At 43.9% G+C, this 26,142-nt stretch overlaps 1 protein-coding gene across 8 annotated transcripts in view; it reads left to right on the top strand.

Annotated features, from left to right (window-relative positions):
• Positions 1–18,365, top strand: part of SMAD4 (SMAD family member 4) — a 48,694-nt gene extending 30,329 nt beyond the window's left edge. For 4 of the 8 annotated variants that reach the window (XM_070743551.1, XM_070743552.1, XM_070743556.1 and 1 more), the window contains 5 exons: positions 526–576; positions 1,827–2,010; positions 7,241–7,409; positions 10,847–10,985; positions 17,111–18,365. In XM_070743551.1, the coding sequence (XP_070599652.1) occupies positions 526–576; positions 1,827–2,010; positions 7,241–7,409; positions 10,847–10,985; positions 17,111–17,322 (755 nt within the window). In that variant the 3' untranslated portion in view covers positions 17,323–18,365. Of the gene's footprint in view, positions 1–525; positions 577–1,826; positions 2,015–7,240; positions 7,410–10,846; positions 10,986–17,110 lie in introns of those variants that run through there. The other 4 variants (XM_070743554.1, XM_070743558.1, XM_070743555.1 and 1 more) reach the window with 2 other exon arrangements.
• The last annotated feature ends 7,777 nt before the right edge of the window (positions 18,366–26,142 follow it).

Raw genomic sequence — 26,142 nt, 5'->3', positions numbered from 1 at the left:
AGGTTAGGATGGAGATCAGGCATCCAGTTAAAGCCAGGGACCTGGGCACCTGGAAGTCACCAAAGAAAGGTGGTGAGATTGTAGGTAAACCAGCACACCAGTCATGGAGAAGAATCGGTGGGGAAGGGTGCCCCAGCTTTTCCATGCTTGCTCCAAAAGACCCTCTAAATCAGGGGTTCTCGGACCTTGGCAACTTTAAGATTTGTGGACTTCAACTCCCAGAATTCCCCCAGCCAGCTTTGCTGGAAGTTGAAATACAGAAGGACCCTGATCTAGATTTGTTTAATTAATGTCAAATCAGGACAACCAAAGTGTTCTAAGTGTTCAAAATATTTTGGTTGCAGTGAGCCCAAGTCTATTTTTGGGTGCAACTCCTGAAAAACTATGTGTGGGTTTATCTGTTTTGTATCTAGCTCTGGTATTTACATTTATTAGATGTAGGCAGAAAATGGTCTTTTAGGGATAGGAAAACTTGCAAGGAACAGTGTGGGTAAAAAGTATGACTTTTTAATTGTTTTTTTAAAGGGCCAGTTCACAATGAGCTTGCATTCCAACCTCCAATATCAAATCATCCAGGTAGGTGCATTTGTTTTAATGAGTATTCAGTTAAATGCTTATTCCATATTACAGAATTAAACGGGTACCTTGTGCCCTCTTTAAAACTCATCAGTTGTATAAATGCCCCTCTATACTACAGTGATACCTTGTCTTACGAACTTAATTGGTTCCGGGACGAGGTTCGTAAAGTGAAAAGTTTGTAAGACGAAACAAGGTTTCCCATAGGAATCAATGGAAAAGCGTTTAATGTGTGCAAGCCCAAAATTCACCCCTTTTGCCAGCCGAAGCACCCGTTTTTGCACTGCTGAGATTCCCCTGAGGCTTCCCTCCCTGGGAAACCCCACCTCTGGACTTCCGTGTTTTTGCGATGCTGCGATTTCGCTGAGGCTCCCCTCGCTGGTAAACCCCACCTCCGGACTTCCGTTGCCAGCAAAGTGCCCATTTTTGCAATGCTGGGATTCCCCTGTTTGGATTCCCCTGCAGCATCACAAAAACACAGAAGTCCGGAGGTGGGGTTTCCCATGGAGGGGAGCCTCAGGGAAATCCCAGCAGCGCAAAAATGGGCGCTTCGCTGGCAATGGATGGTCCGGAGGTTGGGTTTCCCAGCGAGGGGAGCCTTCGCCTGGCAACGGAAGTCCGGAGGCGGGGCATCCCAGCGGCGGCGGTGGGTTCGTAAGGTGAAAATAGTTCGGAAGAAGAGGCAAAAAAATCTTAAACCCCGGGTTCCCATCTTAAAAAGTTTGTATGACGAGGGATTCATAAGATGAGGTATCACTGCACTCAAATATTAAGGAGTGGGGAACCTCTGTTCTCCAGGCCAATCATGGTCTGTGGTTTCCTTATGTGTTTCTTGCCTTGTCTGTACTCTTTCTCCCATGGGTGCAGGACTCAGTCTTTTTTTTAAAAAGGTTCCAATGGAGTGCTAAAAAAGTCAAAATGCTGCAGGGTGTGTGAGAAAAGGGCTAACAGACCATACCCTACATTTTGCACTCCTCCACCATTGCACCCTCCTTCACTTGCACACTCCTTCACAGCCCTCCAAACCCCTTTTCTTCTCTCAGGGCCTTCCATCCGTGTTCAGCAGCTTGGCTTTTTAAAAACCACTGCGACCAATGAAGATATTTTTTTAAAAATGATTGAGATTTTTGAGACCTGTGAACAAATCTGGTCAAGAAAGTGTTTTCCTGCGCTCATTAACTCTTCTGGTTCTTGCAGTGCTGATCTTTTTTAATCAAGCCTCTCTTCTTCACCCTCGCCTCCCCCTCTAGCTCCAGAATACTGGTGTTCAATTGCCTATTTTGAGATGGATGTTCAGGTGGGGGAGACGTTCAAAGTCCCTTCAAGCTGTCCAGTTGTTACTGTTGATGGATATGTGGACCCTTCAGGTGGGGATCGCTTTTGCCTTGGTCAGCTTTCCAATGTACATAGAACAGAAGCCATTGAGAGAGCCAGGTAGGTTTTGCGACTCTGGAAAAGGAAGCGTTCTGATTTGTCCTTTGTTTTGGGGTACTTGTGGGTTAAGCTTTGAAAGTTTGTCCTCCTGTTTAACTGCAGTATAGCTGGTACTTGCTTAATGATCCTTAATTCCACGATTAAAGTTACGACACAGCCAAATGAATGTTATTTACATCCAGGACAGGCCATTACGGCTGATAAGAACATAAGAAGAGCCATGCTGAATCGGGCCAAAGCCCATCGAGTCCAGCATTCTGTGTCACATAGTGGCCCACCAATTCTTGAGCAGAAAGAGAAGGCAAATCCCTCCCTTTCCCTTGACCCCCAACAAATGGTACCGAAAGGAATCCTGCCTGCCTCAACCAACATAGAGGTGGCACATGGACATCTGTTTCAATAATCAACAATACACTTGGCATCCATGACTCTGTCTACACCTGCCTTGAAGCTATCAAGGCTGACAGAAGTCACGACCTCTTCTGGAAGTGAATTGCATAAACCAACGACCCTCTGGGTGAAGAAATATTTCACTTTATTTGTACTCACATTTGTCTTTTTGGCCCCCCTGCACTCTGCTGCCTCTCCATTCCGCCCTCTGCTCTACTGCCCTGCATTATGCCACCGCCCTCTTGCCCATTGTCATTTTCTTCCTGCTGCTAAGCTGTGCCCAGCCTGGTCCTTCACAATGGCTTCTCAGCAGTGGAAGGAAGAATATGGCAAAGGTCAGTGGTGACGCAAGCTGGCCAGATGGGCAAGAACAGAGCGGAGATAGACGAGTGGAGGGACTTTAGGTGAGGGCAGGAGAAATGGGTGGTCATTGCCTAATGATGTTGTGGTCCTGGCCAAACAACCTCAGTCAGGACTCTGCTGTGTTGTCAAGTGATGTTTTAGCTCATGAGCACATCGCTTAACAAGGGAAAATGTGGTTCCATTTGGGGTCATTAAGTGAGCACTACCAATATGCATCTTCTTTAGATGTTCTTCACTATTGACTCCGAATATTCTTCCTCAAGTTCACTCACTTATCATGCTCTGTCTGTTTTATGATTTCCCATCAATAACGTAAAAAAATGATCAAGTTGGTATTGATTCTGAATGACCACATAGATTTTCTTCAAGTTCTGTTCCCAACTTGTCCACCAGATCTTCCAACAATGCCCTCGTTGCTTATGTAATTGTCTGCCCATTTTGTTGTTGGTTATTGTCTTCTCTTCTCTCCATTCCTCCTGCCTTTGCAAGCATTATATATCTTCGCATGATGTGTGCAAACAACATAAAATTACACTAAACCCATGTCAGATTTTTTTTAAAAAAAAATGAAGAATAGAAGTACCTTCACCTGCCAATGGGGTTATCATGTTTTTATTTATTTATTTATTATTTAGATTTGTATGCCGCCCCTCTCCACAGACTCGGGGCGGCTCACAGTAAGACACAACAATTCATAACAAATCCAAATAACTTTAAAATATTTTTTAAAACCCATTTTTCTAACAAACACACACACAAACATACCATGCATAAATTGTACATGCCCGGGGGAGGTGTTTCAGTTCTCCCATGCCTGACGACAAAGGTGGGTTTTAAGGAGTTTATGGAAGGCAGGGAGAGTAGGGGCAGTTCTAATCTCTGGGGGGAGTTGGTTCCAGAGAGTCGGGGCCACCACAGAGAAGGCTCTTCCCCTGGGGCCCGCCAACCGACATTGTTTAGTTGACGGGACCCGGAAAAGGCCCACTCTGTGGGACCTAATCGGTCGCTGGGATTCGTGCGGCAGAATGTTGTTAGAGTTGGAGTCACTATTCCAGGGTATTGATGCTGTCAGTGGTCTGCTTAAGACATTTATGTACTGTGTCTATGAACTAAGCAAAACCTCCCTCCTGCTTCTTAAAGAATAGAGAGATTGATATCTGTGCTTCAAAATCACAGATCCAAGTGCTAGGAAACATGCCAAGGCTGTAATTAGATTAAGAAATGGAATATGTTTCACACAGATGTTTCTAATTTGTATTCTACAGCCACCACGTCATAAGTTATGGGGATAAGAATCTCTGCCTGGGTATCATATGTTACATGTTGAGTTATATCTATTCTGAGAGATCCCTTTTTATGTAATTAGAATTCCCAGTGGCTGATAGCCTGAAGTGGCGCTTTTAATTAACGAATTGCAGAAATGTTGAATTCTGGTGGCATGCCAGAACAGCGATGGATGAAATGTATTTGTTTTCATTCTTAATCAGCATTCTGCATTGCACTGTGCTCCTTTCTCTGCAATAATTTAATAATTTCCACAGAACTTGATTTTGCTGTTTATTTAAAACCCTGCTGGATGCATTTAATATATCTGTTAAGTGAGTCCTAATAACACTCAGCTGTGACCTCAAAAAGGTTTTATGAAAATCAAAATAAGCGGAAAGCCTTTCATTATAAAATAAATTACTGTCCTGTTTTTCTACTCAGACTTGGCATAGTTAGCCTCGGACTCTCACCATCAAGCATATCCCTTGCATGCATGAGTTGTCTGTATTGAAACTGTGATCCACTGCTTAGAAGTGAATTAGACACACAGTCCTCAGTTTACAGCCCAAATTTTCTGTTACTAAGCGTGATAGTTGTTAAGTTTTGTCCCATTGTGAATCCTTTTTTGCTGCTGCTGTTAAATGAATCACTGTAGTTGATAAGCTAATAATCTGGTTGTTAAGTGAATCTGGCTTCCCCCATTGCTTGTCAGAAGGTCGCAAAAAGGGATCACATGATCGCGGGGCACTCCAACCATCATAAATACGAGACAGTTGCCAAGAATCTGAATTTTGGTCACATGACCAAACATTCAGATTCTTGGCGGCTGACTCGTATTTCTGCTGGAATGGTGAAAAACTGTTGTAAGTCACTTTTCCCCGTGCTGTTATAACTTTGAATGGTCACTAAGTAAACTGTTGTAAGTCGAGGACTACCTGTAGGTCCTTTCAAAGGAATTGGTACCCGTACGTAGCAGTCAGTCTTGAAATGCAGAATAGGGAGGCCAGGCTTAGGACTATGGCCATTTCATCAAAGCCCATCAGGAAAGAAACACTTGGTAATAAGTTTCTGATTCATCTTTGTTTAATCCTGACCTCTTGCCCTGAACATAAACTAGCAATTGGCTTCCTGTAGTTGAATGTGTTTGGAGTCTAAGTACTCAGTCTTGAAAGTTATTCCTTAAAAAAAAAAGGCTGACTCAAAAAACACTTCCACCACTTTTCCCGCTACTGAAATGGCCTGACTCTTATCTTTAGCCTGGGTGCTCTTAACAAATCACTTGAGAACCGAGGCTGTTCAAGGTCTACTGAACATTTGCTTACTCTTTAGTTAGAATATCATAGGTATGAGCTGCCTTGACTTAAGTCAGTGATAGCAAACCTATGGCATAGGTGCCACAGTTGGCACGCGGAGCCATATCTGCTGGCACACGAGCCATTGCTCTAGCTCAGCTCCAACATGCATGTGTGTGCCAGCCAGCTGGTTTTTGGCTCTCACAGAGGCTCTGGGAGAGTGTTTCTGGCTTCCAGAGAGCCCCCAGGGGGGCGGGAGCCTTTGGAGCCTGGGGAGGGCGAAACACAAGCCTTCTAGACCCACCATAAGTTGGGAAATTGACCATTTCCGGCCTCCAGAGGAACTTTGGGGGGCGGGAGAATCTGTTTTTGCCCTTCCCATGCATTGAATTATGGGTGTGGGCACTTGCGTATGCGCGATATTCCATGTGCAGGTTTTTTTAGCACTGAAGGAAAAAACGGTTCGCCCTCACTGACTTATGTCATTTCGAAGGGCAAATACAGGTTTTCGTTTTCTTTTTAGAATAGAATAGAATAGAATTTTATGTTTATTATGTTAGTCTGTTTTTCTAATGGTTACACCAAACTGACTTTTGGCAGATCCATTGGACCAGAGGTGTCAAACTCAAGGCCCCTGGCCCAGATCTAGCCCATGGAGTGCTTAGATCTAGCCTGCAGGCCTGCCCTGAAAAGAACCGTCCCACGGTGTCTCTGCCAATGAAAACATAGCTTACGAGAGCCGCCCTGAGTCTTTGTAGAAGGGGACACAATCTGAAGTTAGTTGGGGGAAAGATCAAAAGCAACATGAGAAAATATTATTTTACTGAAAGAGTAGTAGATCCTTGGAACAAACTTCCAGCAGACGTGGTAGATAAATCCACAGTAACTGAATTTAAACATGCCTGGGATAAACATATATCCATCCTAAGATAAAATACAGAGAATAGTGTAAGGGCAGACTAGATGGACCATGAGGTCTTTTTCTGCCGTCAGACTTCTATGTTTCTATGTTTCTAATAATAATAATGTATAGCCCTCTCAAGCTCTGTTTTCACTGGCAAAGGGTTTCAGTAGGCTGTTGCAGCTGAAAATGGCACTCGGGAGCCTGTTTTTGCTGACATAGTGCTTGGACCACCACAGACGCCCCTGACACAACAACAACAACAACAACAATAATAATAATTATTATTATTTATTAGATTTGTTTTATTTATTTATTTATTTATTTATTTATTCGATTTTTATGCCACCCTTCTCCTTAGACTCAGGGCGGCTTACAACATGTTAGCCATAGCACTTTTTAAAACAGAGCTAGGCTATTACCCCCACAATCCGGGTCCTCATTTTACCGACCTCGGAAGGATGGAAGGCTGAGTCAACCTTGAGCTGGTGATGAGATTTGGACAATGAGAGCTAGAAACCTGATCCTTACTGGGTGAAAGGGAAGACCTTCCGAAGATGATCAGTCTGCCCTCATGACCTCTGCTGGAGGGAGGGAGGAAGGGAAGGAAGGAAGGAGGGAACAAGGAAGGGGAGGGAGGGAGGAAGACTCGAGGCAGCCATGAGCTGGCCATGCCTCCCAGGGGTCAAACACAACCCCGATGCAATTTTGAAACCCCTGCATTGGATTGCAATTGTCAAAATTCTCAACCAAAAAATAGCTATAACAGACACCCAGATTTTGAAGTCGTTTTATACATTCAAGCCTAGATTCCATTGGGGTATCACTACAAATGTCTATGCCATCTTACTGTATTTTAGGGTAAAGGCAGGTCTCGCTTCTTAAGACTCAAGTCTTCAGAGAGTTTGCTTAAGAACGACTGACGTTGAAACCAAGTAAAGCTGATTTGTCGATGGTTCAGTTTTCCCCATTTTATTAAATCTTGGCTTCTTTGTGTCATTTTTTTTCCTCCTATCAGGTTGCACATAGGTAAAGGCGTACAATTGGAGTGTAAAGGGGAAGGTGATGTCTGGGTTCGGTGCCTCAGCGATCATGCAGTGTTCGTTCAGAGTTACTACTTAGACCGAGAAGCAGGACGGGCCCCGGGAGATGCGGTTCACAAAATATATCCTAGTGCCTACATTAAGGTTTGTTAACAAAATATTCCTGCATTTTAACATTGTAATAACAGATTAATAATTTCACTTGTCTGGTTCTGGATTGGCAGTGCCAAACCCTAACCTCTTCTTCACAAACTTCTGTTCTTCTCAGTGTTGACTTTTTAACCTCCTAAAATTTACAGGTGCTGGAACGTATGATCCCATGCTATGTAGATGTAATGTTGTAAGGTCTTATTTGGGGGGATATAATTATTTATGCAAATGGATCATAAGATCTACAAAATCTTTTTTTTCTCTCTAAAAGTTCATATCACCCAATGTAAATAAGTAATTGACTTTAAATATTGTGTTTGAACATAACACAGAATAATTCTGAGAAACATGTATTATTAAGCATAATTGCAATTCTATTGCATTTAATCTGGAATGTTTTTCATTTTACTACCCCAAAGATTTTTTTTAAAAAGATTTGCAGATAAATGCTTAGAGCAACAGTCTGTAGAAATGGTCTACAGTGTTCCCTCGATTTCCGCTGGGGATGCGTTCCGAGACCGCCCGCGAAAGTCGAATTTCCACAAAGTAGAGATGCGGAAGTAAATACAGTGATCCTGCGCTCGTTGCGAGGGTTCCGTTCCAGGACCCCCCGCAACGAGCGGGTTTTCGCGAAGTAGCGCTGCGGAAGTAAAAACACCATCTGCGCATGTGCAGATGGTGTTTTTAACTTCCGCAGCGCTAGCGAGGAGCCGAAGATTGGGGGCGGCGCTGGTGTTTTAAAACGTCGCCGCCGACATGGGGGGCTCGGTAGCACCCCCCCGAACCCCCAACCCGGGTTTGGGGGGGTGCTAGCAAGCCCCCCATGTCGGCGGGGACGTTTTAAAACACCCGCGCGGCTTTCCAATGAGTCCCGAAGACAAACGCGGAAGTTTGACGTTTGTCTTCGGGACTCATTGGAAAGCTCCGATGGTTTTAAAACAGTTGCGCTGTTCTCCGCTGACTCCTGGCGAACTTCCCCGCTTTAGGAGTCAGCGGAGAACGGCGTGCCTGCTTTAAAACGATCGGAGCTTTCCAATGAGTCCCGAAGACAAACGCGGAAGTTTGACGTTTGTCTTCGGGACTCATTGGAAAGCTCTGATCGTTTTAAAACAGTTGCGCCATTCTCCGCTGACTCCTGGCGAACTTCCCGGGCAAAGGGCGGGTGAGCGGGTGCTGGGGGGGGCTTTGCCCTCCCGCCAGCAAGAGGGGGAAGACCCAGGGAAGCCGCCCAGCAGCTGATCTGCCGGGCGCCATCTACGCATGCGTGCCCATAGAAAAAAGGGCACGCATGCGCAGATGGTGTTTTGACTTCCGGGTTCAAAAATCGCAAATTACCCTGTTCGCAATGGTCGGGGACGCAATAACCGGGGATCACTGTACACCATTTTTGGCTATGGACAGTATCACAAGCCTTCCCTTAACATTTTAAACCCCTAAATTACCATTTCCCATTCCCTTAACAACCATTTACTCACCATTATTACTGGTACTCACCATTGAATAAGACACTTAGTGATCCTGATATTTATAAACATAATTATTTATTAACAATAATCTTTTTTTTGGTTATTTGCAAAAATTATTAGTTTGGCGATGACATATGACGTCATTGGGTGGGAAAAACCGTGGTATAGGGAAAAAACCGCGAAGTATTTTTTAATTAATATTTTTTGAAAAACCGTGGTATAGGCTATTCGCGAAGTTCGAACCCGCGAAAATCGAGGGAACACTGTACTTTTCTGTGAGGGCCTCCGGTTCTGCAGTCCCACTCCTCAGACATGGCATTAAGAACGGAAAGCAGTTTTCACATCCTGCTTATATTGTTAAATAATCTTCCATTACGTTTTCTCAGGAACATTTTCATATAATTTGGTTCCTAAGCTGTCAATGTGTCTTTGCGGCTTTCAATTCAAGGCTCTTTAGAAGCCACAAGCATAGGTGCTTTGTGCTCAGCACAAACAATAGAAAATGGATTGTGCAGTGCTGTAAATAGCTTTACTTTTACAATTTGAATAAATCAAGAAGGCCTTGGATGTTTCCTGATAGGAGTTAGGTTAAACATCTTCAAAATCACAAAAGGTTGGATTCTTTAGTGTTCTGTCGAGCTCTCTGGTAGAATCCTCCCAAAAATGCACAGATACAATTTCAGACACACACACTTTGGAAATTCAAAACAATGTTCTTTATATTAAAAATGCAAATAAACAGAGAACTCTTTTTGTATAGCAAAGAGCACTTGTCTCCAAACAAATTGGTAATTTGTACAAGTCCCTTATCAGTTCTGTGATACTTAGCTTGCAGCTGTGAGACAATTCACAGTCCTTCTTCTTTCACAAAGTGAAACACACCCTGCTCTGGGTTAGTTTCAAAGCGGGGGGAAAATCAGCACACAAAGATCAAAGTCAGCAAAGCAGTCATGAAACACAACGATCAGATAATCCTCCAAAATGGCCAAACCCACAGGCTGCTATTTATAGAAGCCTCACTAATTACCACAGCCCCCCCCCAACCACAGGTGGCCTCATTTTCTTTGATAATAATCTCTCAGTTGTTGCCTATGCATCGCTCTCCGCATGCATGGCTGTATCATTAACTCTTGTTCCGAATCCAAAGAGGAGCTAGATAATTGATCTCCTTCTGAGCTGTCTGCCACACACTCCTCCTCCCTGTCACTCATGTCTTCTTGGTCAGAGGAGCCTTCATCAGCAGATTTCACCGGGGGCAAAACAGGCCTGCAGCATGTGGATGTCTCCCCCATATCCACAGTCCTTGGGGCAGGAGCTGGGCCAGAGCTAACCACAACACTTTAGGTGCCAAATATTGCAGTTTGCAAAAGAGTGAATGCAGAGGATGGAAGGTGACCTTAAAACCATGCAGTTATTCTTCAATCACCATATTTTTCAGTATATAAGACGCACCGGAGTATAAGATGCAGCTTAGTTTTTGGAGAGGAAAATTGGGGGGGGGGGGGGGGATCTGGCTAGCGTCCTTAGTCTGCTGCTCAGCTTCAGCACCTTATTTTATCCCCTGGTTAGGACTTAAGAAAACCTTATTCCAAGCAAGCAGAAATGACTGCAAAGACTTGGGGTTGGGGGGAAAAAACCTTTGGAGAGATTAGCAATGAAAAAGCTTGCACCTCATTAGGAGTGGGAAAAAAAGTTTTGAAAAAGCTAGATTCTGAATATAAGACACACCCAAATTTTCAGCCTTTTTTGGGGGGGGGGGGGGGGGAGGTGTGCTTCCAAAAAATACAGTAAAATAGCCAAGGAGAGAGAAGTCATGTGTAGCTAGTAGTCCTTGTGTGTTTTTTAAATTATTATTATTTTTACATAGATCACAATCCTGTGCAGGGGCAGTTCCCCCCCTAGTTCAGTTGGACTCTTTGTTTTCGAGACGGCTTCTGCTCTACAGTAACGCCGCTTCTTTTTCAGGTATTCGATTTACGCCAGTGTCACCGCCAAATGCAACAGCAGGCTGCCACGGCACAAGCCGCGGCTGCTGCTCAAGCTGCCGCCGTGGCAGGGAACATCCCTGGGCCGGGATCTGTCGGAGGAATTGCTCCAGCGATCAGTAAGTGAAACCGGTGAAATCTTTCATTCCTCCATATATTTTCAAATGCTTTCAGTGGAAAAAAAGGAAATTCGGAGGAGTGCATCACACATTCCCAAAGTTAAGAATCGTGCACTTCTGGTAGTTTAAAACACAATCCACATTTTTAGTTTCCAGGTATATGTGAAAGTTAGGATTTATATCTCCTTATCTGCGTTTTAGAAACATAGAAACAGAAGACTGACAGCAGAAAAAAAACCTCATGATCCATGTAGTCTGCCCTTATACTATTTTTTGTATTTTATCTTAGGATGGATATATGTTTATCCCAGGCATGTTTAAATTCATTTACTGTGGATTTACGAACCACGTCAGCTGGAAGTTTGTTCCAAGGATCTACTACTCTTTCAGTGAAATAATATTTTCTCATGCTGCTTTTGATCTTTCCCCCAACTAACTTCAGATTGTGTCCCCTTGTTTTTGTGTTCACTTTCCTATGAAAAACACTTCCCTCCTGAACCTTATTTAACCCTTTAACATATTTAAATGTTTCAATCATGTCCACCCTTTTCCTTCTGTCCTCCAGACTATACAGATTGAGTTCATTAAATCTTTCCTGATAAGTTTTATGCTTAAGACCTTCCACCATTCTTGTAGCCTGTCTTTGGACCCGTTCAATTTTGTCAATATCTTTTTGTAGGTGAGGTCTCCAGAACTGAACACAGTATTCCAAATGTGGTCTCACCAGCACTCTATATAGCGGGATCACAATCTCCCTCTTCCTGCTTGTTATACCTCTACCTATGCTGCCGAGCATCCTACTTGCTTTTCCTACCACCCAACCACACTGCTCACCCATTTTGAGACTGTCAGAAATCACTACCCCTAAATCCTTTTCTTCTGAAGTTTTTGCTAACACAGAACTGCCAATGCAATACTCCGATTGAGGACTCCTTTTCCCCAAGTGCATTATTTTACATTTGAAAACATTAAACTGCAGTTTCCATTGCTTTGACCATTTATCTAGTAAAACTAAATCATTTACCATATTACAGACCCCTCCAGGAATATCAACCCTATTGCAGAGTTTAGAGTCATCGGCAAATGGGCAAACCTTCCCTACCAAACCTTCCCCTTTTCCTCTTTGTTTTTTTCTCTGTCTCCTCAATACACACATTCAGGTCAGCAAAGGATTGCGGTCTTCAGCGTTACCAATGTGCATGCACGCCAGTGCTAGATTTGGCTTCTGCGCATGTGCAGCATGTGAAATCTTATGCGAGGACATGTGAGCAAGCGAGATTTCGGCAATTTTCACTGATATTTTTGTTACTCTACATGCTCAGAAGCAAGAAATTGGCGAAAATCGCTGAAATCTCACTCACGTGAGTGTCTTCATGCAAGATGTCGCTTGCTGCTATGATCCAGAGTTCAAGCAGTTGTGCCCCACAGAACTCTCCCGTCGCCCCTGTGCACGGTCACAAGACTGCACAAGCCGCACCACATTTATGGCTATTTGCAGCATTCTGTGGTCACGTAGCCATTTTTTATGAAAGTGGTTGATTTAACAGCAACAAAAATGGTTGCAAAATTGGCTGAGTCACATGACTGACACTGCTTTACAACCGTTACAACTTAATAATAATAATAATTAATAATAATTTATTAGATTTGTATGCCGCCCCTCTCCGAAGACTCGGGGTGGCTCACAACAGTAATAAAAACAGTATACAATGGAACAAATCTAATAATAAAAATTATATTAAAAACCCCAACTGTTAAAAACCATACAACACATACATACTGTTGTGATTCCATCTGAGGCTCCTCAGGGAACGGCTGAACCTCTGCCGGCTCCATGCTCAGAGGGGGAGGATGAGGAACAGGAGGAGGAGGAGGAGGCCCAGGCAGACGGGGAGGAGGAATATCAGGCCGAGGGAGAGGGAGAACAGCCTGAGTCCCCCGGGGTGGAGCTCTCCCCAGCAAGCAGCCTGGAGTCCTTAGATGAAAATGCACAAGCCATCATCGATCTCAGGCAGAGAAGAGCAGCACAACGAAGGGGACAATTAGCCAGGTATTTCCAGCCCTAAATAGGCAACAGCTGGGTTTGGGTGTGGTGCTCTCTGGAAAGGCTGAAAAGGCAGACCCACCCTTCCTGTATTGTGGAGTATTATCTTTGGTAGTCCTAGGACCTGGCTGTGATCTTTGGCGTCTCTGATTCTGGCTTGTGGCCTTGAAGGCTGAAACCTTGGGGGGAAAGGCGTGGGTCTTATTCTCTACAGTGGTGTGTGTGCCAGCAAGAAGTCTGCTGTATTGTCTGGCCGTCAGGACTCTGCTGTGAAGCCTCATAGCCTGCCTGTTGGGAAGAACAGGTTTTTCTCTGTGTTTATTTTTCAAACTATAAAGTGCCTTTGCTTTTACCAGCGTGTCTGGCTGTTTTTTCCAGTTGGTGTTGAAGTCTGGGGGCACCCAGACAGAACACATACCAAACATAAAATATAAGAAAGCCTTGGGGAGATGTCTTAGTTCCCCCATGCCTGGCGATATAGGTGGGTCTTGAGTAACTTGCGAAAGACAAGGAGGGTGGGGGCTGTTCTAATCTCCGGGGGGAGTTGACCATCATTGCAACAGGCCAGCTCCATTACAGTCGTAACTGTAAGATGATTATATAGCTTCACTCAATTATAATTATGACTAGTCAAACCACGATTTGCAAACAGATCATAAACTTCTTTTGTCAAGTCAGACTCCATGCTAATATTTAATCAGCTTTCTTTTTTATTGTGCTTTTTTGAGAGGAATTGTTTCCTTCTTTTTCACTGGAGAGCCCTTGTCTCTCTCTCTCCAGCAACACATGCCCAGGAGAAGTTGGTGGGATTTCTGGCTTTGTGAAAGCATTTGCAGATTCTCCCCTCTCCCCCCACTATTGGCATCAAGTGGGTGTTGCAACTCTTAAGGAGTGGTCCAAATTTTGGAAGCAGAAATCGGGTGTTGCAACAGAAACGAAGCAGCAAACTCTTTCTGTCTTGATGAAATTTTTAGTCAGAACATTCTATTATTAATAATAGAATAACTTGCATAAATTTGAGAGTGCAAGGAGCATAATGAGGAACTTAATTTTTTTTTGAAGAACCTTGACATCTGAAATGCAGCTGTGCTATGAATTATTCTTTAAATGCTTCCCAAATTATAGGCTCAATGAAATAGAGGTTAGTTAACTAAACCAAGAAATTGAGGTATATATTGGAAGAAGTGACAATCCAGTCCCATAAAGTTTTAAAAGAAACTAGAGAGATATTCTTATAATCACAAGGAATTGAGCTTTATTTAAGAGAGGCAGCATTTTTTTTACTGGGATATGTAGCTCATTTTTTTCCCCTCACAAGATGCTTGAGAATTTCAAGGTTTTATTTATCTAAATGTACTACTTGCCCAACTTCAAAGGACTTTCTTTTCTTTTATGTCGGATCACCCTGGTATATATATATCAATGGTGCCATCCTAGTTTCCCTTAATTTTAAAAATTTCAGCAAAAAACATGTGATACATACATTCATACATACATACATACATACATACATACATACATACATACATATATATACATATATATCTATATATATATCCTAGACCTATCCTAGTCTCCCTTAATTTTCAAATTCAGCAAAAAAGCATCTGACATATATATGTGTTACATGTTTATTTGCTGAATTTGAAAATTAAGGGAGACTAGGATAGATCTATTTCGGCCTTATTTTGACCTCATCAGCTAGCCATACCCATTGGAACTTGAACCTGCAACCTTTGCCTTGTAAGGCACAGAATTATCTTCTAGGCTACAGTATCCAATCCCTTCAGCTCTGCACCAGGGAAGGGTTACATATTTTTGTGTCAAATCACCCTGGTGTATTGAAGGAACATCACAGCTCCTTATTTGCCTCTCGGCCCAACACCCAGGGCCATTTCCAAGGCAGTTAATTTTATTGATAGCCGACAATTCTATCTATATATGTCACATGTTTTTTTGCTGAATTTGAAAATTAAGGGAGACTAGGATAGATCTATTTCGGCCTTATTTTGACCTCATCAGCTAGCCATACCCACTGGGACTTGAACCTGCAACCTTTGCCTTGTAAGGCACAGAATTATCTTCTAGGCTACAGTATCCAATCCCTTCAGCTCTGCACCAGGGAAGGGTTTTTTTATATATATATATATATATATATATATATATATATATATATATATATATATATATATATATATATATATATATATATATATATATATAAAAAACCCTTCCCTGGTGCAGAGCTGAAGGGATTGGATACTGTAGCCTAGAAGATAATTCTGTGCCTTACAAGGCAAAGGTTGCAGGTTCAAGTCCCAGTGGGTATGGCTAGCTGATGAGGTCAAAATAAGGCCGAAATAGATCTATCCTAGTCTCCCTTAATTTTCAAATTCAGCAAAAAAACATGTGACATATATATATATATATAGGTGGCACATGGAGCCATATCTACCAGAACTTGAGCTGGTGCCCTAGTCAGCTTCAGTGTGCATGCGGGCCAACTGATTTTCGGCTCGCACGGAGGCTCTGGGAGGGAGTATTCAGCTTCTGGAGGGCCTCTGGGAGGATGGGGAGGCGTTTTTGCCCTTCCCAAACTCCAAGGAAACCTCTGGAGTCTGGGGAGGGTGGAAAATGGGCCTATTGGGCTCACCAGAAGTTGGGAAATGGGACGTTTCCGGCCTCTGGGGGGGCGGGGGAGGTATTTTCACCCTCCCTGGGCATTGAATTATGGGTGTGGGCACTTGTGCATGGGTAATAGTGCATGCACAGGTGCTTTCGGCACCCAAGGAAAAAAATATTCACCATCACTGATATAGAGCATACACACATGCATGGCGCGCACACACAATTTTTAAACAAAAAATTCTGAAAACATCAAGGGCTTGTTTCTTCATCCATTTCTTTATTTGAATTTATTAGTTGTCAAACTCAAATCAACTCTGTTTCTAAATGGGGAGTCTGAACAAACCAAAAGTTCACGCGCTGGTAGATAGGGCTCCGTGTGCCACCTGTGGCACCTGTGCCATAGGTGCCATAGGTTCACCATCACTGCTATATATATATATATATCCCAGCATTAGAAAGAGAAAGAGAAACGCCAACACTCCGCAGTCTGCATTGGTTGCCGATCAGTTTCCGGTCACAATTCAAAGTGTTGGTTATGACCTATAAAGCCCTTCATGGCACCGGACCAGAATATCTCAGGGACCGCCTTCTGCTGCACGAATCCCAGCGACCAGTTAGGTCCCACAGAGTTGGCCTTCTCCAGGTTCCGTCAACTAAACAATGTCATTTAGTGCGATCCAGGGGAAAAGCCTTCTCTGTGGCGGCCCCAGCCCTCTGCAACCAGCTCCCCCCAGAGATCAGAATTGCCCCCACCTTCATCATCTTTCGTAAGCTCCTTAAAACCCACCTCTGTCATCAGGCATGGGGGAATTGAGATATTCCTTTCCCCCTAGGCCTATACAATTTATGCATGGTATGTTTGTGTGTATGTTTGGTTTTTTATAAGGGTTTTTAGTTATTTTAAATATTAGATTTGTTACATGCTGTTTTTATTATTGTTGTTAGCTGCCCCGAGTCTACGGAGAGGAGCGGCATACTAAATAAATAAAGAGAGAGAGAGAGAGAAAGAAAGAAAGAAAGAAAGAAAATAAAGTCCTTTGAAGTTGGGCAAGTAGTACATTTAGCTAAATAAAACCTTGAAATTGTCAAGCATCTTGTGAGAAAAAAAATGTGAGCTACATATCCCAGTAAAAAAAATGCCGCCTCTTAAATAAAGCTCAATTCCTTGTGATTATAAGAATGTCTGTCTAGTTTCTTTTAAAACTTTATGGGACTGGATCTTCTTCTAAAATTGGGTTGATGCCAGCACGTGGTTTTGGTGAAAGAAGTTGCTTAGAGCAGTGTTTCCCAACCTTGGCAACTTAAAGGTACTTGGACTTCAACTCCCAGAATTCCCCAGCCAGCGAATGCTGGCTGGGGAATTCTGGGAGTTGAAGTCCAGATATCTTCTAAGTTGACATGGTTGGGAAACACTGGCTTAGAGAAATGTTTAACGTCCCTGTCCCTGCTCTAGGTTTGTCGGCAGCTGCTGGAATCGGTGTGGATGACCTTAGGCGCTTGTGCATCTTGAGGATGAGCTTCGTGAAAGGCTGGGGGCCCGACTACCCGCGCCAGAGCATCAAAGAGACTCCATGCTGGATCGAAATCCATCTACACCGCGCCCTTCAGCTGCTTGACGAAGTTCTCCACACCATGCCGATAGCAGACCCCCAGCCCTTGGACTGAGACCGCACAGAGCTGTGAGCCACGACACGGAGCGAGGAGGGTGGATTGTAAAATACCATTTTGTTTATTACTATGGGGGAAGATATATTTTACTTCCATTCTGCTTAATCTCTTAACCAGGTTTTAAAGAGAAAATGTCTTTGCCACCTTGCTCTCAGCAGAAAGAAGCTGGACTTGTCACTCCAGATAGTTCACATCTTCAGACCTTCGGTGGGCTACTTGTGGAAACGCTGTCACCAGCCAGAAATTTTTTTAGATGGTGATCGGGCGGGATCACTGCTGCGCCTGTTTCTTGGACATCTCATTGATTCGTGTGAGCTTCTTCTCAGAATTTAACGGGGAGCTCACGCTGAACAATCCTATGCATTTCAGGGAGCCTGGAGGTGGGGGGGCGCGGGGGGGGGCTCACTTATGACTGCATTGTCCTTGCATGAGTCCAGCCCAGATGAGCAAAAATCATGTTGATTATTTCTAAAGGGAGGATTCATATGCTCTGCTCTACTGGGCACTGGGGCATGTCTCATCAGGAGTTTTTTATGTAAAATTTTTTATGTATGCCTATTATTTTAAAAATGCACTAAAACTGGGATGGGCTTCAGAGCTGGTATCCATTTTAAAAGGCAACGTGAAACAAACCGGTTAAAAATGTCTGCTAAATTCAGTAGCGCAACGTCCGCATTATTCTACATTCCCAACTGATTTTAACTTTTACCAGCACGGAACTTCTTAAATAACACTTGAGCAATGAATTGGGATCGCGTGAATTATTACTGAACTTGGCGTGCCATCTCAGACTTCTTAAATCATGTTTATGGTTGTACCGCTGAAAATCCAGATTTTATATTTTTCAAAATTTCTACTCAGGGCAAGCTGGCAAACTTGTTTTTATACTTCTCGGTTATTTTAAGCTGTTTATCTCATCAACGATCTTATCTATTTGCATTGACTTTGTATAGGGAATTTCAAGTAGAAGTTGCAAATGTAATGGCTGTATGACAGATGCATTATGCTTCTCTAGTTAATAAAACTATTAGAAAACTCTCCGCACTGATGAAAAGTGATGTACTTCGGCTGTGCGCTACCTTTTGAATCTGGGGCTCTGAATGGGGTTTGCCTTTGGGAATTGAAACCAGCCACAGTGAGATTTCCGTGCAGCATTTATTTTGGGATGTTGGGTTGCACATTTCTGCCATATTGTCTTCTCTAAACAGTCCTCGACATACAATCATTCTTTTAGCAACCATTTGAAATTACTTCAACCTTAGAAAAATATGACTTACGATTAGAAACTCAGATTTTGCAGCATCCCCAAGGTCAAAATTTGGGCACTTGGCTTGTATATATGACAGTTGCCGTGTCCAGGAGTGACATGATTGACATTTGAGGCCTTCTCAAGTCAGCTTCTAACAAAGCCAGCAGAGGAAGCAAGATTCACTTCATGCCCACACGATTCACATACCGACCGCAGTGATTTGCTTTAACAGCTGTGGCAAAAAGTTTGTAAAATTAGGTGTGACTTACTGCCTTGATTATTCTGATCCCAATTTGGTCATAAATCGAGGACTATCAGTAGGTGCAAGAGAAGAACACCATGTAGTGGCTTGAGAGGGCTTTTCCCCATCATCACAACCAACAGGGGTAAAGGGGTGGTGGGGTTAGACATGATCCAGAAGAGGAATCATAATCTCCTGCCTTATTTATTTATTTATTTATTTATTGGATTTGTATGCCGCCCCTCTCCGTAGACTCGGGACGGCTAACAACAGTAATAAAAACAACATATAACAATCCAATATTAAAACAGTTAAAACCCTTATTCTAAAACCAAACATACATACAGACATACCATGCATAAAATTGTAAAGGCCTAGTGGGAAAGAGTATCTCAGTTCTCCCATGCCTGGCGGCAGAGGTGGGTTTTAAGAAGCTTACGAAAGGCAAGGAGGGTGGGGGCAATTCTAATCTCTGGGGGGAGTTGGTTCCAGAGGGCCGGGGCCACCACAGAGAAGGCTCTTCCCCTGGGTCCTGTCAAGCGACATTGTTTAGTTGATGGGACCCGGAGAAGGCCAACTCTGTGGGACCTAACTGGTCCCTGGGATTCGTGCATCAGAAGGCGGTCCCTGAGATAATCTGGTCCGGTGCCATGAAGGGCTTTATAGGTCATAACAAACACTTTGAATTGTGACCGGAAACTGATCGGCAACCAATGCAGACTGCGAAGTGTTGGTGTTACATGGGCATGTTTGGGAAAGCCCATGATTGCTCTCGCAGCTGCATTCTGCACGATCTGAAGTTTCCGAACACTCTTCAAAGGTAGCCCCATGTAGAGAGCGTTACAGTAGTCGAACCTCGAGGTGATGAGGGCATGAGTGACTGTGAGCAGTGACTCCCGGTCCAAATAAGGCCGCAACTGGTGCACCAGGCGAACCTGGGCAAACGCCCCCCTTACCACAGCCGAAAGATGTTTCTCTAATGTGAGCTGTGGATCGAGGGGGACCCCCAAGTTGTGGACCTTCTCTGAGGGGGTCAATGATCCCCCCCCCCCAGGGTAATGGACAGACGGATGGAATTGTCCTTGGGAGGCAAAACCCACAGCCACTCCGTCTTATCAGGGTTGAGTTTGAGTCTGTTGACACCCATCCAGGCCCCAACAGCCTGCAGACACTGGCACATCACTTCCACTGCTTCGTTGACTGCCTTACGTGATGATTGATCTTGGATTCTCCTTCCTGCTGTGTGGCTCTCTTTGGTTCACCTGACTGTCTTGCTTTACCTTTTTGAGAAACTTGAAACAATTCGGAACCTTGTTATAAATTGCAACATTTAACCAGGTAAGGAACCAAAACGGAGCCAATTCTTTTCCATGTAAGGGGGGGGGAGGGGGGGGAGATATTTTGACAGGTCCCATATTGAGAGAGCCCCAGCTGTGGCATAAAAGTCATCTGTTATTCAAGAACCAAAGAATGATTTTCTTCAGAACTGTCATTCATATGCAAATGTGTGCAGTTGTGATTGAAGAGTCAATTAAAACTCATACAATCAATAAAAAGATTTGTTTAATTAGGGGGCAGCCCTAATGGAAATTAATTAATCCAGCATACCCCCACCCCCCCACATTCATAATTTCTAAAGAGCTGTAGTCCCCAGCCCCCACCGCACATGGCATGAAGAGTGGCTTTGCTTCTGGAATCCTTTTGTCTTTAACATATGGGTGCTTTTTCCAAAGAGGGTGTGCAAAATGACTACACAATATTGGACTAATCTTCAGAATTCACTTAGATTAGATTAGATTAGATTTATTGGATTTATATGCCGCCCCTCTCCGCAGACTCGGGGCGGCTCACAACAATGGCAAAACAGTACATAGTGACAAATCCAATACCCACCAATCCAATTACAATTTTAAGCTAAGAAAAATGCATAAAAACAACCCCAGAATATATAAGAAACAAGCACACAATCAATCAAACACCAGAACAACATGGGCAAGGGGGAGATGTTTCAGTTCCCCCATGCCTGACGGCAGAGGTGGGTTTTAAGGAGTTTGTGAAAGGCAAGGAGGGTGGGGGCAATCCTAATCTCAGGGCGGAGATGGTTCCAGAGGGTCGGGGCCGCCACAGAGAAGGCTCTTCCCCTGGGTCCCGCCAGACAACATTGTTTAGTCGACGGGACCCGAAGAAGGCCAACTCTGTGGGACCGAACCGGTTGCTGGGATTCGTGCGACAGAAGGCGGTCCCGAAGGTATTCTGGTCCGATGCCATGAAGGGCTTTATAGGTCATAACCAACACTTTGAATTGTGACCGGAAACTGATCGGCAACCAATGCAGACTGCAGAGTGTTGGAGTAATATGGGCATACTTAGAGAAGCCCATAATTGGTCTCGCAGCTGCATTCTGCACGATCTGAAGTTTCCTAAGTTTTACTTAGATATGAATTGCCCCACTGGACATGGCATATAACAACAACAATAGATGGAAGGGACCCGGGAGGCCTTCTAGTCCAACCCCCTGCTTAGGCAGGAAACACTACACTACTTCAGACAGATGGTTACCCAACATCTGCTTAAAATCTCCCAGTGTTGGAGCATTCACAACTTCTGGAGGCAAGCTGTTCCACTGATCAACTGTTCTGACTGTCAGGAAATTTCTCCTTAGTTCTAAGTTGATCTACTCTGCTCTTTCCAGATCTCGCATCATAGTTCCAAGCCCTACTTGGTGTTAGGTGCGGTTTTTCAGAGGGTGGAACGGGGGTGTCAGCATCAGAGGTTACAAAGGCTGCAATGGGTGAATAGCCTTTTCTTCCCCATTGCAAAACTTAGTTGTATGGGCAGAGAGGGTATTTAAATACATACATTTCTATTAAATTATTTCTGGCTAGTGAGTTTTCAGTTCCTTAGCATTCCAGGGGTGTATTTTTAGGTTTGCAACTTTGAGAATTTGTATTTTAAACAATCTCTTATGTTCTGTCTGGGTTTTCCCAGACCTCAACACCAACTGAAAAAACAGCCAGACACTCTGGTAAAAGCCAAAAGTATTTTATAGCTGGGAAAAATAAGCACAAAGGAAAACCTGTCTTCACAACAGACAAGCTATAATACGTTACAGCAGGGTCCTGATGTCCAGTCAATACCACAAGCTTCTTGCTGGCACCCCCCCCCCCCAAGGTTTCAATAGTCCAAGGCACAAACCAGGATTGTAAGCCACCAAAGTTCACAGACAGGTCTCACGAATCTCCAAGATAAAACTCCACAAGCCAGGAAGGGTGGGTCCGCCTTTTATCCTTTCCCAAGAGCACCACACCCAAACCCAGCTGTGACCTCTAATGCTGGAAATACTTAGCCAATTGAGTCCGTCTCTGATTAGCTCTCCTTTGTCGCATATCTATGATGTCTTGAGCATTTTCCCCTAAGGAATCCAGGCTGCTTGCTGGGGAGAGCTCCCCCTGGTGGGACTCTGGCTGTCCTTCTTCTTCAGCCTGGGATTCCTCTTCCTCGTCAGTCTCCACCTCCTGTTCCTCAGCCTCTCCCTCTGAGCTGGAAACCGACAGAAGGTCAGCCATTCCCGGAGGGGTCCCAGACTGAACCACAACATCTTATTTAAAAGAATCCCTGCGTAAAAGGACACAGAATTAATTGCTTTGTAAAATGGTGCATACCAAGTTGGCATCTTTAAGATCTGTGGACTTCAACTCCCAGAATTCCCCAGCCAGCCATCTCTAAAAGTTGCCAAGGCTGGACACACTCCTCGTGTATCCTCTACAAAAGGAGTAGAATGCCTGCAGCTGAGTCTCCTGTGTTTTGGAAGCTCCTTTGACAACTACAGGTAGTCCTTGAGTTACAATGAGTCACTTAGTGACTGGTTGAAGTTGTGTCAGATCTCCCCAAGGGACTTATGACTCAGTTCCGGTGGCTCCTCTCCCCATAGTCACATGACTGCGTGTCAGACATTTAGCAGCCAGCCCAACTTTACAGAGTTCGCAGTGTCCTGCAGTCACATGCTACGTTTTGTGATGCTTTCCCCCAAAACCTGCCATTTTCTTCTGGTTTTCAGCAAAAGTGGCCCAGACCAAATCATTGGTTTGTTTAAGCAGTGTTTGAGCCGGGATGGCGCAGCAGGTAGAGTGCTCTACTGCAAGCTACTGAAGCTGACTGTAGATCTGAAGGACAGCGGTTCAAATCTCATCACCGGCTCAAGGTTGACTCGGCCTTCCATCCTTCCGAGGTGGATGAAATGAGGACCTGGATTGTGGGCACAATAGCCTAGCTCTGTTAAAAAGTGCTACTGCTAACATGTTGTAAGCCGCCCTGAGTCTAAGGAGAAGGGTGGCATAAAAATCAACTAACTAACTAACTAACTAACTAACTAACTAACTAACTAACTAACTAACTAACTAACTAACTAACTAACTATTCTGTCTGGGTCACTCCGGAAGCCAATACCAACCCAAAAAGAGAAGCCAGACACACCGGTAAAAGGCAAAGGCAGTTTATAAAATTCAAGAAAAACACAGATAACAGAAAATGTCCTTACAAACAGGAAAATGCTGTATCTTCAGATATATCCACGAAGGCAAAAGTCCATGCAGCAATACAGGATTCTTGCTGCCAAGATGAGGCTGTAGATAGCAGACCTACACCTCCCACGGGTCTTCCAAACTGCTGGGCCACAAGCCAGGAACAGAGACGCCGAGAACAAAGCAGGACACCGTAACTCCAACTGATAACACTCCACATGGCTTCAAGGGCTTGCCTGCCTTTTAAACTCTGCTAAGGAGGACCACACCCAAGCCCAGCTGTTCCTAATTCAGTGCTGATAATACTTCTTTAATTGCTCCTTTCTCTGATCTGAATGTCTCTGTCGCATGTCAATGACGGCTTGTGCTTCATCACCTAATGACTCCAAGCTACTGGCTGGGGAGAGCCCCCCCCCCCGGACTCTCATGCTGTTCTCCTTCGTCCCATTCCTGACTTTCCTCTCCCCCGTCCGACTGTTCAGCCAACTCCTCTTCGCTGTCATCCTCCTCCGGGCATGGAGCCAGCAGAGACACAGCCGGTCCCTGAGCAGCCTCAGGCTGAACCACAACACTAACTAACTAACTAACTAACTAACTAACTAACTAACTAACTAACTAACTAACTAGCTAGCTAGCTAGCTAGCTAGCTAGCTAGCTAGCTAGCTAGCTAGCTAACTAAATAAACAAACAAACAAACAAACAAACAAATAAATAAATAAATAAATAAATAAATAAATAAATAAATAAGATTTACAAAAAAATGGTCAGCCAAAGGGAGAGACCTTTGTAAGGCTCCATTAAGGTCATAAGTCAAGGACTACCCGCATTGCTGAAGATCGGACAATTGCAAAATCTCCCATTTTGTCGTGTAATACCGATGAATCTTGTGGTACAGTGCTGAGAAGATGCAGAAGAAACTGGCTCCATCATTGCCTTGTTTTGAAGATTCACAAAACAGGTAAAGTCCAAACGGTTACCCATTCTTAGGTTATAATTCCTTGGAGAGGGGCGGCATACAAATCTATTATTATTATTATTATTATTATTATTATTATTATTATTATTATTATTATTATTATATGGGGCAGGAGCTGGGCCAGAGCCAACCACAGCAACAACAACAAATAATAATAATAATAATAATAATAATAATAATAATAATAACAACAACATAACAACAACAACAACTGCTGTTGTGAGCCGCCACGAGTCTACGTTGAGGGGTGGCATACAAATCTAATAAATAATAATAAACAACAACAATAATAATAACAGCAATAATAATAATAATAATAATAATAATAATAATAATAATAATAATAATATAATTTATTAGATTTGCATGCCGCCCTTCTCTGAGGACTTGGAGCGGCTCACAACAAGCAATACATGTACAAATCCAATATTTTAAAAAAACAATTTAAAAAAAAAACCTTATATAACAACCATACAATCCAGACAAACCATACATAAATCATAAATAAATCAAGCTCTCTTTCGGCTGCGACGGCTTCTTGCAAACCTCCACCAGTGAAAACGGCAGTGCACGCAGCCCTTCCAAGCTCCATTTTCAATGGCACTGCGGGCTAGTCCTTTGCTCCTTCCAGAGTGGGCCCATGTGCCACAACATTGAAGCACTCCGTAGTCTAGATCCAGCCCCTGGGCCTTGTGTTTAACTCTCATGTCCTAGAATAAAATCAGTTCTGTTTATCAAGTCCCCTCATTGGATGTCTGGGAATGTCTCAGGAACCAGAAAAGTGAGTCTTTCCAGATGAGGAACCTCCCCTCCCTCCTAGTTTTTAAGGTCCAACAAAAGTTAGTTATTTCATTGGGTCATCAGGACTAGAATACTGATTTTTACTTCTCATAGTGGAAGGGCTTGGGTTTTGGGGGTTTTTTTTTGGATTTTTGATACAGAGAATGGCTCATCCTTTTTATACCTAGGTTCAGTGATGGGCTACCAAAACTTTTACTACCACACTGTGGGCGTGGCTTATTCTGTGGGTGTGGCTTGCCAGCCATGTGACCTTGACGATCATGTGACCGGGGTTTGACTTAAAGGTCATGTAACTGGCTTAAAGGTGTTCTGTCTGGGTTCCCCCAGACTTCAACACCAACTGGAAAAAACAGCCAGACACGCTGGTAAAAGCAAAAGTACTTTATAGCTTGAAAAATAAACACAGAGAAAAACCTGTTCTTCCCAACAGGCAGGCTAGGAGACTTTACAGCAGAGTCCTGATGTCCAGACAATACAGCAAACTTCTTGCTGGCACACCCACCACTGTAGAGCATAAGACCCCCACCTTCCCCCCCCCCAAGGTTTCAGTATTCAAAGTCACAAACCAGAATTCCAAGACGCCAAAGATCACAGCCAGGTCCCAGGACTCCCAAAGATAATACTCCACAAGCCAGGAAGGGTGGGTCTGCCTTTTAGCCTTTCCAGAGAGCACCACACCCAAACCCAGCTGTTGCCTCTTTAGTGCTGAAAGTACCTAGCCAATTGGTCCCTTCTTTGTGTTGCTCTTCTCTGTCGCAGATCGATGATTGCGTGTGCATTTTCATCTAAGGAATCCAGGCTGCTTGCTGGGGAGAGCTCCCTCTCGGGGGCCTCTGGCTGTTCCCCCTCTTCCTCAGCCTGGGATTCCTCCTCCTCGTCTGCCTGCACCTCCTGTTCCTCATCCTCCCCCTCTGAGCAGGAAACCGACAGAAGATCAGCCGTTCCCTGAGGGGCCTCGGACGGAATCACAACAAAAGGTGGCCAACTTGATATCACTCATGTCAAGGGTTTGGTTAGGGTGCCTGGCCTC

The sequence above is a fragment of the Erythrolamprus reginae genome, chromosome 2 (genome assembly GCF_031021105.1).
Source record: "Erythrolamprus reginae isolate rEryReg1 chromosome 2, rEryReg1.hap1, whole genome shotgun sequence".
Taxonomy (NCBI): domain Eukaryota; kingdom Metazoa; phylum Chordata; class Lepidosauria; order Squamata; family Dipsadidae; genus Erythrolamprus; species Erythrolamprus reginae.
Note: the sequence above shows the minus strand (reverse complement) of the source record. Positions and strands in the feature narration are given on the sequence as shown.